At 39.4% G+C, this 16901-nt stretch overlaps 1 protein-coding gene across 1 annotated transcript in view; it reads left to right on the forward strand.

Moving 5' to 3' along the window:
• The window catches only part of LOC131771850 (dystonin-like), a 97640-nt gene that overhangs the window by 34965 nt on the left and 45774 nt on the right, over positions 1-16901 (forward strand). Inside the window, exons 38-46 of the mRNA XM_066162162.1 lie at positions 57-383; positions 804-1142; positions 1549-1659; positions 2065-2271; positions 2758-2952; positions 6337-10206; positions 11723-12049; positions 15736-16056; positions 16776-16873. Coding sequence (XP_066018259.1) covers positions 57-383; positions 804-1142; positions 1549-1659; positions 2065-2271; positions 2758-2952; positions 6337-10206; positions 11723-12049; positions 15736-16056; positions 16776-16873 — 5795 coding nt within the window. The remainder of the gene's footprint in view (positions 1-56; positions 384-803; positions 1143-1548; positions 1660-2064; positions 2272-2757; positions 2953-6336; positions 10207-11722; positions 12050-15735; positions 16057-16775; positions 16874-16901) is intronic.

Genomic DNA, 16901 nt, shown 5'->3' on the forward strand with positions numbered 1-16901 from the left:
TCAACGATTTTCACTCTATTCATATATACTCAACTTCACCTGTTTTCGTTTTTTAGCATTTCCAAGACGAAGTCGAAAAGATGCGGCCTGCCTTCCAATCCGTGAACCAGGGAGGACACGAACTGATTAATCTGGAAAAAAATAAGCAACAGTCCATCATCCTAGAAACACTGGACCGCGTGAACAAGAACTGGCAGACTCTTGCGATTAAACTGCTCAATACCACGGCAAAGTTTGACGAGTTACAGGAACAGTCTGAAAAGTTTTACACTGTGTACAAAACCGTCACTGTGTGGTTGGACACCATAGAAGTGAGGCTTGTCTCCATACCTCCCGTGGGTCTGGACCCAGATGTACTCAGTGCGCAGATGAAAGAACAGAAGGTAATTTGGGTTAGAAGAGAAAATGAAAATCTGACTTGTAGATAAGGCTCCAGGAAGCAAAAAGGACTGAATAAAACTGAATGAAGCCGCCGAATTTTCCTCCTTAAGACACCTGTCTGCTATCATCTTATTAAGTAAAGAAAAAGTTATGTTCTCTGGCAAATATGGTTCGTAAGTCCTTCGTACCCTAACATCAGTTTTGATAATCTCCATACTGTTCTCTTTACATTTCCTTTGGCATTAACAAGGAGAAAAAGAATGACAATCAAAGCTCCTTACGCTGGCGATCATTTCTTTAATTATTACGATCTTCATAAATAATTCGGCGGTATTGATGTAAGGAGAAATAAGATGCTGGTCACTCCAAGGGTTTTCAGGACGTTATGGAGTTATCAAATCTCTTTTGAATTCATTTTGTAGGCATTGCAAAACGAAGCCGTGAATTACAAGGCTCAAATCGATCTGTTGGTTGGCCTGGGGAAAGTTATCATCAGTATTACATCTCAGCACCCTGGTGAAACACCTCAGACTCCGCTTGAGGGGGACTTGACATCAGTGCGCACGCGTTACGATGACGTGTGGAAACAACTGGAAACGAGAAATGTCACGTTGGAGACGACCGTGTTGCAGATGGAAAAATACAGGAGACTGGTGCGGAATATTACAATTTTTCTGGGAAGGACGGAGAAGAGGTTAGGCAAACTAGAACCCGTGGCGGGAGACACTGATACCATTAGACGTCAAATATCTGATCACAAGGTAAGATCTGAAGACCCCTGTCACGCTATGTGCATGACCTTAATATTGCGTGACTTTTTGGACACCTAAGAAAGCCCGAAGTAGAATTACTCTCTGTTTGTCACGCTTTTCTTGTCAATGTGCTGAAAGTTTGACCACAATTCGAAGACATAGCGCTTTTTTTTATCACATAATAAGCTAATTGACGTGATATGAAGACTTCAAAGTTGGTGAGAAAGAACACGCTCAGCAAATCGAAGGTAGTGAAAATATGTGTATCACAATGAACTGATCATGGCTCTTTATTTAGCATTCTAGGCTGTTTTAATAAACTGAGGTGTTCACTTCAATTTTGATTTTACAACAGCCATTGGAAAAGCGTTGTAATATATGTTCATGACAGATTTGCTTTGGATTTCCTCGCCAGAATCTACAAAAAGAGATTGCCCAGAACAAAGGAGATGTTGAACTGCTCTTGAAAGCCGGAAATGATTTGTTAGAGGACCGAGAAGGTGCTGCTGGAAGTGAAGAAATCCAGGTAAAACTTAGCTGCTAAAGTTTCTTTACTGCGGTTCCTCGCAGTCGTTTACTGCAACTGTAGGGTAAATGTGGGCAGATAAATTTTCAGCCCCAAAACGAGTAAACCTTGCACTGCGCGCGAGGAGGGGTGGGAAGGGGGTTGAAAGAGCATCCTATAAACTTGCAACGGATCTTGGGATATAAATGATTAATTTTGATTGTGGAAAGTCTCAGTTCACCGTATGGGGTGAGTGAAAACGAGTTACTATTACCTTTGACTGTTAGAGGTCCGGTCTCTATAACCGTGTGATCCTCCCTTTCTTATACCCCCCCCCCCCCCCCCGGCGAGAAATGGTGCTTTGCAGAAAGGTATTCGATGAGTTACCATGACCATGAACAACACGACTTACTCTGTTCGTTACAGGAAGAAATTGCCAACGTGAGGAGCCGCATGGAGTTCATCGTGGTAGCTTCAAATGATCGACAAAAAGAGCTGGAAAGCACCTGGAGTACGGTCAAGAACCTGGACGAATCAGTCCAGTCTCTCACGGTTCAGATTAAACAGCGCCGCTCGGAGATCGAGGCCCTCTTGAGTGAAGACGATCCCAAGAATCCTAGCAGACGGGTCAAGGTAACTCCCGTGCATGTTGTGATGTCTTTAAACCGTTTAAACGAGTCGTTCGTCATCAAAATTAAAAAAAAAAAAAGAAATATGGAACTATGTAAAAAAGGGTCAAAAAGAAGGGTTTGAAGTAGCAAGATTGGTTCAAGAACTATTTCTCAAAGGAAGTGAAAAACGTGGCGAGCACTTGAATTCCCGGGGAAACGTGGTTAAACTTTAAACAGTTTCTTAGCCGTCGTTATGTTACTAGCTTTAAGAACTGATTAATTGGCTAGTACATTTGTAACTACCTCATTCATGGTAATCTGTGTCATCGACTTAGTCCTTTTGAGAGCTTTTCGACTGATGTGTTCAAAGAAATCTTTCCTCATTTTCCGCAGTCTAAAGCACCTATGCACCTATGCACCTTTTCATTATTTTACTGTTTTTTATTATCCCAAACATATTTTAAAATTGTTTAACTCAATTTTTGTTTGTTTTGTTTTGTTTAAATAGGCCTTAAATCACGAAATATCCAGTCTGAAATACCAGCTGGCCAACACCAATGAGTCTGGGCAGGAAGTGATAAGACATCTGGAGGATACAGAACAGGACCCAAGGAGTGTCGTCGATAAGGTGACCGGAGTTAACAACCAGTGGGATCAACTCCAAACTCAGTTGCTGGAGCTAAAAAATCGTTTTGAATTCAAGGTAAGTCCGGAAAGAAATTCCTTGCGCGTCGCTCGTCACGGTTCACACATCACAGTTCACGCATCGCGTTTCATTCTATTCACGTTTCATGCTCCACGTCTCACATTTCACACTATCGTTTTCACGTAAACTTGTTCCTGTAGCGAAAACAACCGTGCCGAGGTAAGTGCAGTTGTCATATTAACGTATAGAGAAGTGAAATGATGCCCAAGAGAAGTGGACGTCACGCTGGAAATGTCACGTTTGATGCCAATTTGTGGAGCCGGGCATAGGTGAGCTTCCTTTCCAAGTGCCAGGGAGGAGTGTCTCCCTTAAGTTTATCGTGTCATTACCCAGATCTGTATGATCACTATTTGATAGTGCTTAGTGTGTAGCATCAGCTGATCGAGTGGAATTTGAGAATGGTATTCTTGTTCTAGGAATAAATAAAGATTTGTCTCTCTGAAATCGAAAAGCACTGGGTAAAAGTTTAGGGTTACTTCCCACCTTCGCGGGTGTCCTTCGGGAAAAAATTCGTACGCACGCTAGTTTTACTAAAATCCTAGCAAACTATATATCAGGAGAAAGCTTAATAAAACAGTTTACCATAAAAATATAATTTAAGCGACTTTTCTCTTAAGGAAGCGTTAGGAGCCGGTAAGGCGTGAAACGACCGAAGGTTCTATTGAATTTATTGGGTATCGGATGTTGCAGCACGAGCAAAATGGCTACATAGTCTCATTCACAAGGCATCAACCAACAAAGTGTGTCAGGCTTTTTCGATATTCTGATTGGTTGTGTAGATATCGGCATCTAAAGTTGGAGTAGCTAAAAATATGCGACTCGTTTTGCGTAAATGGAAGCTACGGGACAAATATTTCAAATATCAAAATTTTCCGACACTCTTTCGTTTGTCATTACTCCTAGGATGTTTCGGCGAAATTTTACGAGAATGGGTCAAATCTATATACCCTATAAATTTGCTTAAAGTGGTTGTTATCCTCCCAACATCATATACGAGATTTTAGCTTTTAAAGGTTCGCCAACAACTCGCGCCACGCTAGGAGATTATCTCGCCTCCTGAAACCGCAAACTAATAGGACAACGAGACCTCCTGGCGTCAATGACGATGATAAAGATTTCGTGGGAAAAGTAACCCATTCAAGCCCCCCTTTTTTTTTCTCGATCGCTCAGGGAAGCGTTGAGGAGGACGACACAATAATGACCCTCATGTAAGGCAAATTTTGGTTTGGCGGCGACTTCTTTGTTCGAAATCTGGACGCTAGCGTGATGTTCCCCCAGTCACTTTAACAAAGGATTTTTTTTCTTTTCTTGACAGAATGGTACCCTTTCTTTCTTCTTGGGGCCTGTTTTTTTTCTCTTTTTTTCCCAAGGACTTTCTTCCGATTTTTATTTTTCCACGAGCAAAGATTTTCCCATAAACAAAGAGCTTCCACGTATGAATTTTGTAAAGTGCGTGATGTAAACAATATATGGAAATAAGATGAAAATCGAGCCCCAACATGAGCGGTTGCCGCGAAAATTCCCCCAGGGCACTCGCCCAGGTTATGACATCTTCCTGATTTATTAACTGATTTGAAAATACGTTTTTATAAATAACTTGGGTGCTTTCAGATAGATTTCAGATACTTTTTTTACGGGAACGTTAGGTTGAATGTTTGAATTTCAGTTTAGTCAAATAGAAGAAAAATCGATTTTTTCGGCCTCTGAAGGTGGGAAGTAACCCTTAGGTACGAGCCTGGAAAGGATCATGGTTGCTTAGTATTCTGCGTGTATTCCGCGAAAAGGAAGGATCTAGACTATTTTTAGTCATTGAGAGAAAAGATGAACGTGATTAGAAAGTACAATTGACAATGTTTTTTTGGCTGTTATTGTTCTTAAGGTGTCTTAAGAACGTGTAGAAGGAATGCATAAATTTGTGTTACGAGGTTACTGTAAAGTTATTTAAGGCCCGTCAGCTGCTTGTTCATTTATCGTCCGTTTCCTTGAACACTTTTCTGAACATTGACGAATATTTTATTTCTGTTGTTTTTTTAAACGCCCAATCACTTTGTGTCGGTAAACACTCGCTCCGCAATATTGTGCGGGAACAGTTCTGGTTGAACAATTTAGCACGAATCTCTTGGGGTAATTATTCGTTATTGACAAGCATGATCGGTCGCTGAATTCAGCTTCTTAGCCACAGTCCAAATGAATCCCGTTGTGACTGCTGTGGGACGAGTTTTTGGCTTGTTTAGACGGCGCAAACAAGATGTGAGTTGATCTCTAAACTTATTCCTAAAGAGACAGATATGTTAACACCCTGAGACACGGATGGTTTATCTTGGAATGTTTAGCATAAATGTAGTTAGTGTCTTGGCACATCGACTGATGAAAATCAGGGGGCTGGTTAGTTTTTCGGCCTGTTTTTAGAAGATGTTTTGTGGGTTGAATTCTTGGTTTGTATTTTGAACACGCGAGTTAATGAAATTTGTATGTGCGAATGCTAACATCACTAACCCAAACAATGCACAAATTATAGTGCGGCAGGGATCAGGTGATGTCGTATTCAGGAAAAGTGTACTAGTTTCTGTCTCTTAATTGCCAGTATTCTATTTATTACGACTGATTTACCATCACCTCTGTAGTTGCGAGTAGACTGTTCGAAAAACTATATTGTTCGGTCTTTTAGAAGCGATACATATCTGAGAACTTCCAATTTTTAATATGTTGATGGTAGTAATATTTTGTAGTGTAATATTGATAGTTAGGTAATTTATGTACAGCATCAAATCAACTCCGTCTGTATTGCCCATGAAAAACTGCGAAAAGATGTGGACAATTATCACTTCCATGTGTTTGCTACGCGCCGCTTTGGCCCCGCGGCTGTATTCTAATTGCTTGTGAGGACTGATCTGAGATGCAGTATTTGAGGACAATTGAAACCTTAATGAGACTTAATTTTTAGCAATCAACAGCTTATCCACATATTTGAATGGCCTATTATTAAACTTTGCGAAATTTTTCTAGGTTGTGGTGGGGCTAATTTGTATTCAGTTTTGTATGCAAATTAAATCTGAAGAGGCAATTTTATTTACCTATCGCGACGGAAATTAAAGGATACATTGGAAAAAGTATAAAAATATTGGATGTAGAAGAGTTTCTTCACAATTTATCGACTTTTCACGACTTGAAGTGATCAGTGAGGCATAAATTCTCTTCACAAGTTTGATAGTTTGTCAAACAGCCAGGCAGTGAGAATTTACACCATCATCAATTAATTGGATGTGACCATTAGGTCACCTGACTAGCCGGTCATTAAAGAGATATCTCCATCAGTTGAGCGAAGTAGCTTTATCATCTTTGGAGTTAATTGACCCGCGCGGTATTTCATTGTATCTTTAGGATGATGAATCTCCAACAGACAGCGATTCTTCCCGTCCCTTTAAGGTCACCACAGTCAAAAAGAATCTCCTTGATACATTTGAAGTTCCCAAATCTGGGAAAACGGAACGTGCTGCTGAAAGAACTAACGTACTCCTTTCACCCAGACCGTTTGAATTAGGGAAACCAGTGGCAAAAAGTTCTGATAGTGATGGGAGAGTGGAAGATAAGTCTCCCTTTGGAGTAACAGCCGTCGAAATGGGCACCGTTGAAAGTTTAAACTTTGAAGTCCCAAGTAAATCTAGACCAGAGACTAAACAGGAAGAATTTGAATGGGGAAGGCCCCTTCTTGGCGCCTCTTCTGACGAAGAAGATTACGAGGACAACGATGGGGAGACGGTCGTGTTTGAATCAGCACAACCTGTTTACTTGGAAGAGGAACCAGGCGAGGTAAGTATTTCATTGCAGAGTTCGGTAGATAAAAGTGATGATCCTGATGAAGAAGTCATCGAGGAATACGTTGATGAAGACGGACGTCAGGTAAAGAGAATTGCTAAATTAACGACCACCAAGACAATACTACGAGTAGAACGTCAGATGCCCGACTTGGAAATGGATGTCGATATCCCTCCTGAGCCAAAAGAAGAGGTACAGGAGTACACAGACGAGCACGGACAACGGATAACAAGAGTAATGCGCACTTCTCATACCACTACAATGAAAACAGTGCTGCGAGATGGATCAATGAAGGTTGTCCTGAAACCTGATGATGTCGATGATTCCAAGCTTAGAGAAGATCCCGAGGAAGGAGAACAGATAGTGATGATTGCCTCCGATGCTGGTCGTCGCACACAGAAGCTCAGAAAATCAGTTTTCACGACTCAGTTGAAAGGAACATTACAACCTGTTACCGTTGCGTTCCCGTCGGAAGAAGAATCCGATATGCCGTCACCCAAACTACCTGCGGAGTCTGGAATGGAAGTTGGAGACGAGGATGAAAGAGGCGAGCCAGAAGAAAGGCCAGAAGTTAAAGAAAACGTGTTTTCTGTGCACTTCGAGAAAAAAGTGATAATTCCTGAGTTGAGTTCATCGTTTGAGGAGATTCCACAATCCAATTTACTGCCAACGAAAACAGATGACCAGTCACCAAAGGCGATTGACGAAAATAAAGATGACAGAGGACCCCAAGTGTTTGAATCAGCGGCACCTGTCTATCACGATTTGGTCCCTTCACCAGATGATAGAACGGAGGAAGAGTCACCAGAGGAGGTTGAAGAATATCTCGATGAAAATGGTGTTCGTGTTAGGAGAATTGTGAGACGTTATGTTACTACAACTGGTATAAGGAGACAGCAGATTGAACCAGAGAAAGTTGAGTTTTCTATAGCGCAAACAGGAGATGGATCACCGGAACAAGTCGAAGAATATATCGATGAAAATGGAGTTCGTGTAAGGAGAACTGTGAGACGTGATGTCACTACAACCAGTATTATGAAACAGAAGATGGAACCAGAGAAAGTCGAGTTTTCTATAGCACAAACAGGAGATGGTTCACCGGAACAAGTCGAAGAACATATCGATGAAAATGGAGTTCGTGTAAGGAGAACTGTGAGACGTGATGTCACCACGACCAGTATTAGGAGACAGCAAATTGAACCAGAGAAAGTTGAGTTTTCTGTAGCGCAAACAGGAGATGGATCACCGGAACAAGTCGAAGAATATATCGATGAAAATGGAGTTCGTGTAAGGAGAACTGTGAGACGTGATGTCACCACAACCAGTATTAGGAAACAGAAGACGGAACCAGAGAAAGTCGAGTTTTCTATAGCACAAACAGGAGATGGATCACCGGAACAAGTCGAAGAACATATCGATGAAAATGGAGTTCGTGTAAGGAGAACTGTGAGACGTGATGTCACCACGACCAGTATTAGGAGACAGCAAATTGAACCAGAGAAAGTTGAGTTTTCTGTAGCGCAAACAGGAGATGGATCACCGGAACAAGTCGAAGAATATATCGATGAAAATGGAGTTCGTGTAAGGAAAAGTGTGAGACGTGTTGTCACTACAACCAGTATAAAAAGAGAAGGCCAGCAGATTGAACCTGAAGAGGTTGGACTTACTTTACCGCAAACAGGAGATGAATCACCAGAAGAAGTGGAAGAGTATATCGATGAAAGTGGAGTTCGCGTAAGGAGAAGTATGAGACGTGTTGTCACTACAACCGGTATAAAAAGAGAAGGCCAGCAGATTGAACCTGAAGAGGTTGGACTTACTTTACCGCAAACAGGAGATGAATCACCAGAAGAAGTGGAAGAGTATATCGATGAAAATGGAGTTCGTGTAAGGAAAAGTGTGAGACGTGTTGTCACTACAACCAGTATAAAAAGAGAAGGCCAGCAGATTGAACCTGAAGAGGTTGGACTTACTTTACCGCAAACAGGAGATGAATCACCAGAAGAAGTTGAAGAGTATATCGATGAAAATGGAGTTCGCGTAAGGAGAAGTATGAGACGTGTTGTCACTACAACCAGTATAAAAAGAGAAGGCCAGCAGATTGAACCTGAAGAGGTTGGACTTACTTTACCGCAAACAGGAGATGAATCACCAGAAGAAGTGGAAGAGTATATCGATGAAAATGGAGTTCGTGTAAGGAGAAGTGTGAGACGTGTTGTCACTACAACCAGTATAAAAAGAGAAGGCCAGCAGATTGAACCTGAAGAGGTTGGACTTACTTTACCGCAAACAGGAGATGAATCACCAGAAGAAGTTGAAGAGTATATCAATGAAAATGGAGTTCGTGTAAGGAGAAGTGTGAGACGTGTTGTCACTACAACCAGTATAAAAAGAGAAGGCCAGCAGATTGAACCTGAAGAGGTTGGACTTACTTTACCGCAAACAGGAGATGAATCACCAGAAGAAGTTGAAGAGTATATTGATGAAAATGGAGTTCGTGTAAGGAGAAGTGTGAGACGTGTTGTCACTACAACCAGTATAAAAAGAGAAGGCCAGCAGATTAAACCTGAAGAGGTTGGACTTACTTTACCGCAAACAGGAGATGAATCACCAGAAGAAGTTGAAGAGTATATTGATGAAAATGGAGTTCGTGTAAGGAGAAGTGTGAGACGTGTTGTCACTACAACCAGTATAAAAAGAGAAGGCCAACAGATTGAACCTATAGAGGTTGGATTTACTTTACCGCAAACAGGAGGTGAATCACCAGAAGAAGTGGAAGAATATGTTGATGAAAATGGTGTTCGTGTGAGACGCACCGTCACAACCACAAGTATAATACGTAAATCTGGCGACGAACAGAAAAAAGATCTGGGTACAAAGGTATTTGAGTCGGCGGCACCTGTTTATCTCGAGACAGAAGATGTTGCACCAACAACAATAGAGCTACCTGTATCCCACACAGAACATGACGCGCCAGAAGAATTTGAAGAGTATGTTGACGAACACGGTGTACGGATCAGAAGAGTAGTGACACGAACAGTAACAAGAACTGTGCATCATGGAAGTGTTGAAGGGACGATCGGAATGCAAAGGCCAGTAGAGGAAGTGGTTCCATATGAGGAAACTGAAACTGTGGAAACAATCACACCTGAATCCGCTGTCTTTAATCAAGCTGAGCTTACATCTTCCCGGCGAGTGTCCATTCCATACCAAACAACCGTCGTACAACGTTACCTTGTCGTTATTGAAACACTTTATCAATATGTATTGGAGCACAAATCGTTGATCTTCATCTACAGCTCAAGACACATGCGGTTTAATTTTGTTCTGGAGAATTTCCTGCAGTGGATGCTCACAACTTTGAAAAAGTTGAGCTGGATGAGGGCCGTTTCGTGGAAAGTGGATGAAATCAAGACGCAATTGCAAGAAATCAAGGTATTCCTCTCACGCAGAATATTTGTTGATTTGCATGATGGGAATTGCATGAACATTGTATGCCGAGTAATTTGCACGGTGCTTGTGGATATCGGCCATGAGGCCATTTCTGGCTCTTTTCTCTCTACCTCTGCTAAACCTCTTTAAACAAGATTTGTTGTCATTGCTTGCATGCGTAACGAGAAAGTCAACCTTGGAAAAACTTGGAACTACACTGAGATGCGATCCTAAATGTGATAATCTGTAAACAAGATAGACTGTAATAAAAACCTATTTATTGCTAATAAAATAAAATTTGCATGGACGTTTGATAAAAATGAAATTAGTAGCAAGTAAATTGTGGCTTCATTTGAAGCTATCTTGGTTCATCTATGCCTTTTGCTTATCGCACCATCTATCACTGTAGTTGCGTTAGTTCAAAGTTCACTCTGAGGCATCTGCAATGTGATTTGACGCGTCCTATTCCATTGATGATCAAAAATTGATTAATGTACTACACAATTTGCATGTTATGTTAGCACCACATATCTAATACTGGTGTTTTATGTATATGGAATAACCTTGTTGTTTTGTCCGTTATCAGTGTATGTCGGCTATGTAGTGATTGTTTTCTGATGAATCATACCTCCACTGTGCACTTCTAAGGAAGCCTCCACATCTTACTCGCGTACTTCTGGCCAATTCTAGCAGTCGTGTTTATGATCTTGCTGCTACACGTACTTTCAATTCAGTTACTCATTTCATGTATTCGCTTCGTCTATGTTTACTTTTTTCCTTGCAGCTAATTATTTCTTTTACTTGATTTCAGCTTGTATTCGTGCAACCTTCATCTTTTACTTTGTTCTCACATCACAAATTATTTTCACTTTACATCCCTTTCTATTACTGTTACATTTTGTTTGTCATGTTTATATCAGTTTCCTTTTTACATATATGCTTTAACCGTAGCTAATATCATTCATTTCTTGATCTTCTTATTGAGCCAACTCATACTCGTAAAAGTTTTGTAAATCTCATATGAACCTGTGATTTTCAAGATTTCATTTATTTTTCGACTTCTTTCCTCATTTGTTTGCAGCTGAATTAAATACAGTCGTTGTTAACGAGAGAATCTAATAGCAGCGTTTAAATGACTGATACTCGGCTGAGTGTTTATTTTTAAACGCGTTCACGAGGGTAACAGACATAACCAACGATAAAATTAAACTTTTTAAAAGTTCATAAAACGGGATTCCTTTTCGAGTATGAGGATTACAATCTGATATTTTCATTACAAACAACTTTTAGGACGAGCAATAACAAAATGCACAGTTATTGATCATTTGATTCTAATCTGTTCATAAAAATTCTACCTGTTAGCGTCTAACTTCACTGAATCCTTAAATCACTTACGTGGGAAATGATAACTGCATAAAATACTTTCATTCCTTTTATTTCCATATGTAAAATTTCTAACATTTTTAAGGTGAGAAAAACACCACAAGTTTTTAAAAAGATCCCTCCCTTTTTCTCGTAGGACATTGAAAACGAAATCGCTGATCGAGCACCAATCATTGAAAACTTCACCAAAGTCAGCGAGGTCCTGGTTGAAACTGCGCAACCTGGCGACAAAGAGGAACTTTCCAGAGAGGTGAATCACGTGACCGAAGCCTTGAGCAGCATCGTGGATAGGACCGCGGACCGACGGAGAAGCTTGGAAAATGTTGCGCCTCTGGCGGACGATTTCCATGATGCCTTACAAAACCTGTCAGAAGTGATTTCTAAAATCGAAGACAAACTGAATACCCAGCGTGCATTCGGAGCGGAGCCTGAAAAGATCCAGGAGGAGATTGAGAAGATAAAGGTGAGGCTTTCACAGAAAGTTAGAAGTCTAAGGGGCCTCTGTAAGTAAGATTCTATGGGACATTTTTTGCGCCGTTACATTGACTTCAAAGTATTAGTTCAGTTAGATAAGGATCAAAGAAGAGACAGCAGTACACCATGAAAGAAGTAGGTAAGCTGAAGATGGAGAAGATTGAAACGGATTGCAAATGGAAATTGACGAGCGTGAAAATAAGCTAAGCTGAATTTTAAGGATAAACAAACTGTAATGTAGTGCCTTTAAAATATTCTTTCACGTTATTACTCCATTTCCGCGTGAAACTTTGCAACTTCATTATATCATAGTCATTAGTATCATTATTATTATTATTTTATTATTATTATTATTATTATTATTATTTTATTATTATTATTATTAATGCTTTGATGAACCACACGACGCTTTTGAAGTTCATTTTTAAAATTTTTTAATGAAAACAAAACATGTTTCGGATGAAATATCATCCATCGTCAGTTGTATTATGAGAAATAAAAAGAAATTATACAATAAATAGTATATTAAAGTGTGGAGAGGAGAGGAGAGATATTATCATTATTATTATTATTATTATTATTATTGCCATTATTATTATTGTTCTTATTTTCATTATCATTATCATCATTACAATTATTATAAGTATTTCGAATTTTAAGTCAACTCATTTGGTTAGTACTCGAGCGGGAAAGAAAAAAACGCCAAAGTCTCCGTATTTTGAGTTGACATAAATGTGATGTTGGCACGTGTACTTGCATTCTCCTCTTGTACTAGATCCAAAGTTTTTCTTGTATCTTTGTCCGATCCTTTTCAAGGGTCAAATTTTTGGATAAAATACATGAAAATAGAGGGGGGCCATGAACAGAAAATAATGCTGAAAATGTTGTTTTTTGGTTTTGTTTTGTTTTTTTAATTGTGTCCTTATATAACTGGCATTTCCTTATAGAAAATCCGGCAAAATTTCGATTTGTCAAGAACTTATGTATTTTCTCACGTTTGCGTTTGTTGTTAAGGAAGAAACTGTCAAGGCCTTCTTATAGTGCTCTTCTGTAAATATACACGACTAAAGTCTAAAAAACACTGGAAGAGGGAAAGATGATTCGAACATCACGTACAGCGATGCTACTTCATGCTCTCTTTACAACAAAATATTCAATGGTGTTAATTTATGAAGACAGTCTTGTAAACAAGCTAATTTGGTTTTTGGTAATTTTTTGACGTGAAGGTAAAGAATCAAAGTTGTTGAATTTTGGAGGTTAATTCCCACGGACCGCTCAGCATGGTTTCCATCGAGGCGCTTTATTTGTTTGGTTATTTTTGGCAAAAGAATAACCTTGCTAATTATTTTACATTACTGGAATCAAAATACAAAGGACGGACCGATGTGAAAAGAGATGTTAGCAAGCGAGGAAATAAAAGCATAATTCTTTTGTTCGTATTTTTATTTGTAGGCCTCTTAAAAGGAAATCTGCTTTAGAGATTCTCTTTTTCAAAACATATTGTTCCGAAAGTTCTTCGTCATTGAAATTCCTGCAGCGCGTCACTGTTGCTTTGAAATTGCCTTTTCTGTCCTTTCGTTCTTAAAGATTTGCAGATGGAATCTGATGAGTCCCGCATGATTTCATCATGTGTGATCTTGTGTTGTGACATTTATTGTATTTCTTTTCTATCAAGTAGGGAAAATGTTACTTTCGTAGATTAGATAATTACGCTTTCCTCACAAATCTTGAATCAGAAACTTTTCAAATGTGCTTTTCAAAACATTATTAAAATGGAATTTACTGTGAAATGTATTCTTAGAAACACGTCATCACTTGATTTTTTTTGGTTGCAAAAATCAAAATGATTTTTTTTCTCAGTATATTCAGGAGATGACATTAAAATTTCGCTGTTTCCTTTCTCAGTGGGAACACAGGATTAGGGCTTTTTTGTTGAGATCGTATGTTTAACGTAGTGCACTGTGAGAAAGAAGCTGTTTCTTTGTTTAAACTCGCGCAGCCCGTAACAACAAAGACGGCGACCTTGTCTCAAATGTAAATTCGGTGTCGTGAATGTATAATTAAGTGGCAGTGTTTAGGATAGCAAATTTATGTAGACGCAACGGTTCTCTGGATTGTTTTGAGAAACCTGAGTCATCACCAACCGTCTAAACACCAAGCAAAGATCTGTGTTATACACAATGAAAAGGAAAATTTCTGGATTTGTTCATCATCGGAACCTATCATCAAAGATTATTCTGGATATTTCATGTCGAACAAGCGAATGAATGGAAGGAAGTTGTCTATAAAATCATGCTTACGATAAATCCATCGGTTCATCCGAGGAACACGTAGATCTTACCTAACAACACAATTATTTAAGTTTTAAAATGCACAAAAAGGAAAATTGGAGTAATCTTCCAGAATGTGAATCTCGAGGTTGCAAAATTAAGACGGATCGCCTTGGGCATTGTAATAACGCGAGATTTGATGAAGCCGCCGACATTAGCAGTCTGCGATTAAAACTCCGTACGAGGCGATCGCTCGGAGAATGCTCATGCGACAGAAAAGAGGTGACTTCAGTCCGTACTCAAATGAATGGGGAAACGTTTATCAGATTTACGGGACCCACGAATAAGAGTACCGTAAATCCCGTTGCAAGAGTTATGATAAGCAACTCAAAGAGCCGATCAACTTGCGGATGTTTCTTGGAAAAATCTTTGGACGGAAAACCTCGTGCCTTCAATTTACAAGCTAACGATGTGTCAGAAAGTGGAAAAGAGGAATATTTTCGCGCCGTAACTATTTGGCAAGGCTGTTTGAACAAACATTTAAATGTCCGTGTGAGAAGATCGTCTGGCCAATCTTTACCGCGAGCAAATCGTATTTCGTCCGAATATTTTTATTGCAATGGCGAGTTGCAGGCTGGGAAAAAGAAATTTTATAGTAAAGCGAAAAATCGTCAACAACCGGAGGTAGGGACTCCGAGATGTTATTAAAATCTTGGAAACACCGTTCTTTTCCTTTTGAGGAATTTTCTAAATTTAGTACTGATGCAGTTGGTACGCCTTAAATATTGAAGACAAAATTGGCAAGGTTTTGTGTATGGTTTACTAATTGTGGTGATTTGACTTGGAAATACGTGAACTGGAATTTCAAATTTCAAATTCGAGTGAATGTGATTATTATTTTTCAAATGGTAATCGCTCTTGATCGTTATCAAACATCGCACGGATTGGGACGATAATAATAATCAAACGAAATGCAAATGACAGGCACTTAAATTATGTTGTTCTAAAGGAGCCATAAAGTAAATAGTTTTATTGTATTTTCGTTCAAAGAAACGATTAATTTAACGATTTCGAGCAAAAAGAACAGTTTGTTTCGCCCGTTTTAGGCAGGTACCCGCTGTTAAATAAAAACAACTTTTTCGCATAATTTCTATAAACATGAAATATATTTTAACACTTTCGAAAGTAAACTTCACCCTGCAGGTGCAATATTTGTACCCTGATATTTCATATTTAAACATGCAATAATTCTTTGTAAACACTTTTTCCGCTTTTTGTTTTCATGCTTGGTTTCTTTGACGAAAATTATAAATATTGGACTTTGGAGTACTTAACCACAGAAGTATTAAGAGGTATTTTAATTTGAAGCAATAATTTTTTAGAGTTTTCTCGTCTTCCTTTCCAGAACTTACAATCAGAACTAAACAATTCAGCGGAAAGAGCTCACGTTACTGGGGAAGCTCTCCTGAGTCTGCAAGATCCTTCCACAGACATGGCAGCGGTGCGCAGTCAAATGGATGCGCTGTCAAGTTGGGTAGATGCACTTAAGGGTAAGATGACCCGGTTTGAAGAACATTACGACGAGCACATGCGTAAAGCCAATGAGTTTCAGTTGGCGGTTGAAAGGCTTCTTGCCAAGTTCGGCGGGAAAAAGGAGGAGCTTCTAGCAATAGACATAGACACCACAGATGGACAGGCCGTCAAGAAACGACTTGAGGAGCTGGAGGTAAACACTTTTTCTTTATCCATATTAATTGGAAGAAAAAAATTTTTACTTTCACTTTAGAATAACAGTATTTCAAATATGATTTACATAGAATGGCGCAAAACTTTACGAAGCTGTACTTAAACTGAAGAAATTTTCAAGTCTTCTTTGACATGTTGTTTGGCGCTCAAAGACGCCTGCAGTTGTAAGAAAAGTGACAAAGAAAGTTGTTTTTTTCTTCGCTTTTTTCAGCTACACTGAATTAGTGTTAACCCTTTAACTCCCACAAGTGATTTGCTTGTAAATTCTCCCTATAACATCCATACATTATCCAGCAATCAGGTGACGAGAATACTCAAACTTATTAGGTCGAAGTTATCTTGGTCTAACACCAAAAGTTTCGAAACTAATTTACAAAGAAATGTGTCGGCAGCTAGAGGGGAGAATTAACAGTTAGAGCTTGGGAGTTGAAGGTCAAAAGATATAAAATACTGACGATATCTCTCTTTGACTGGCATTTCCAAGTCGCTCAGTTAGTCACGCCATTTTGTCCGCATACCTTGTGCTTAAACAATCCCTGAGAGTACTGTACAGCCGTTGATAACCGCGAAATCTCTCAGAATAAATATTGTCCGAACGTTCCAGAAAGTAGATCAGGGATGACATGTCTTTGGAAACATTTGCTGCTGGTAAACATTTTCTTGTAGCCTCATACGACGTTGCTTACTTTTCTTTTACAGGCTTTTCACGAAGAGATCAGTAAACAAAAGCCACTGCTTACGACAGCGACTCTGACTGGTGATTGGCTCATCAGGAACGCGCACAGATCAAGCGCCTTGTAAGTGGACCGAACCTTAATTTCCTTA

The sequence above is a fragment of the Pocillopora verrucosa genome, chromosome 2, assembly GCF_036669915.1.
Source record: "Pocillopora verrucosa isolate sample1 chromosome 2, ASM3666991v2, whole genome shotgun sequence".
Taxonomy (NCBI): domain Eukaryota; kingdom Metazoa; phylum Cnidaria; class Anthozoa; order Scleractinia; family Pocilloporidae; genus Pocillopora; species Pocillopora verrucosa.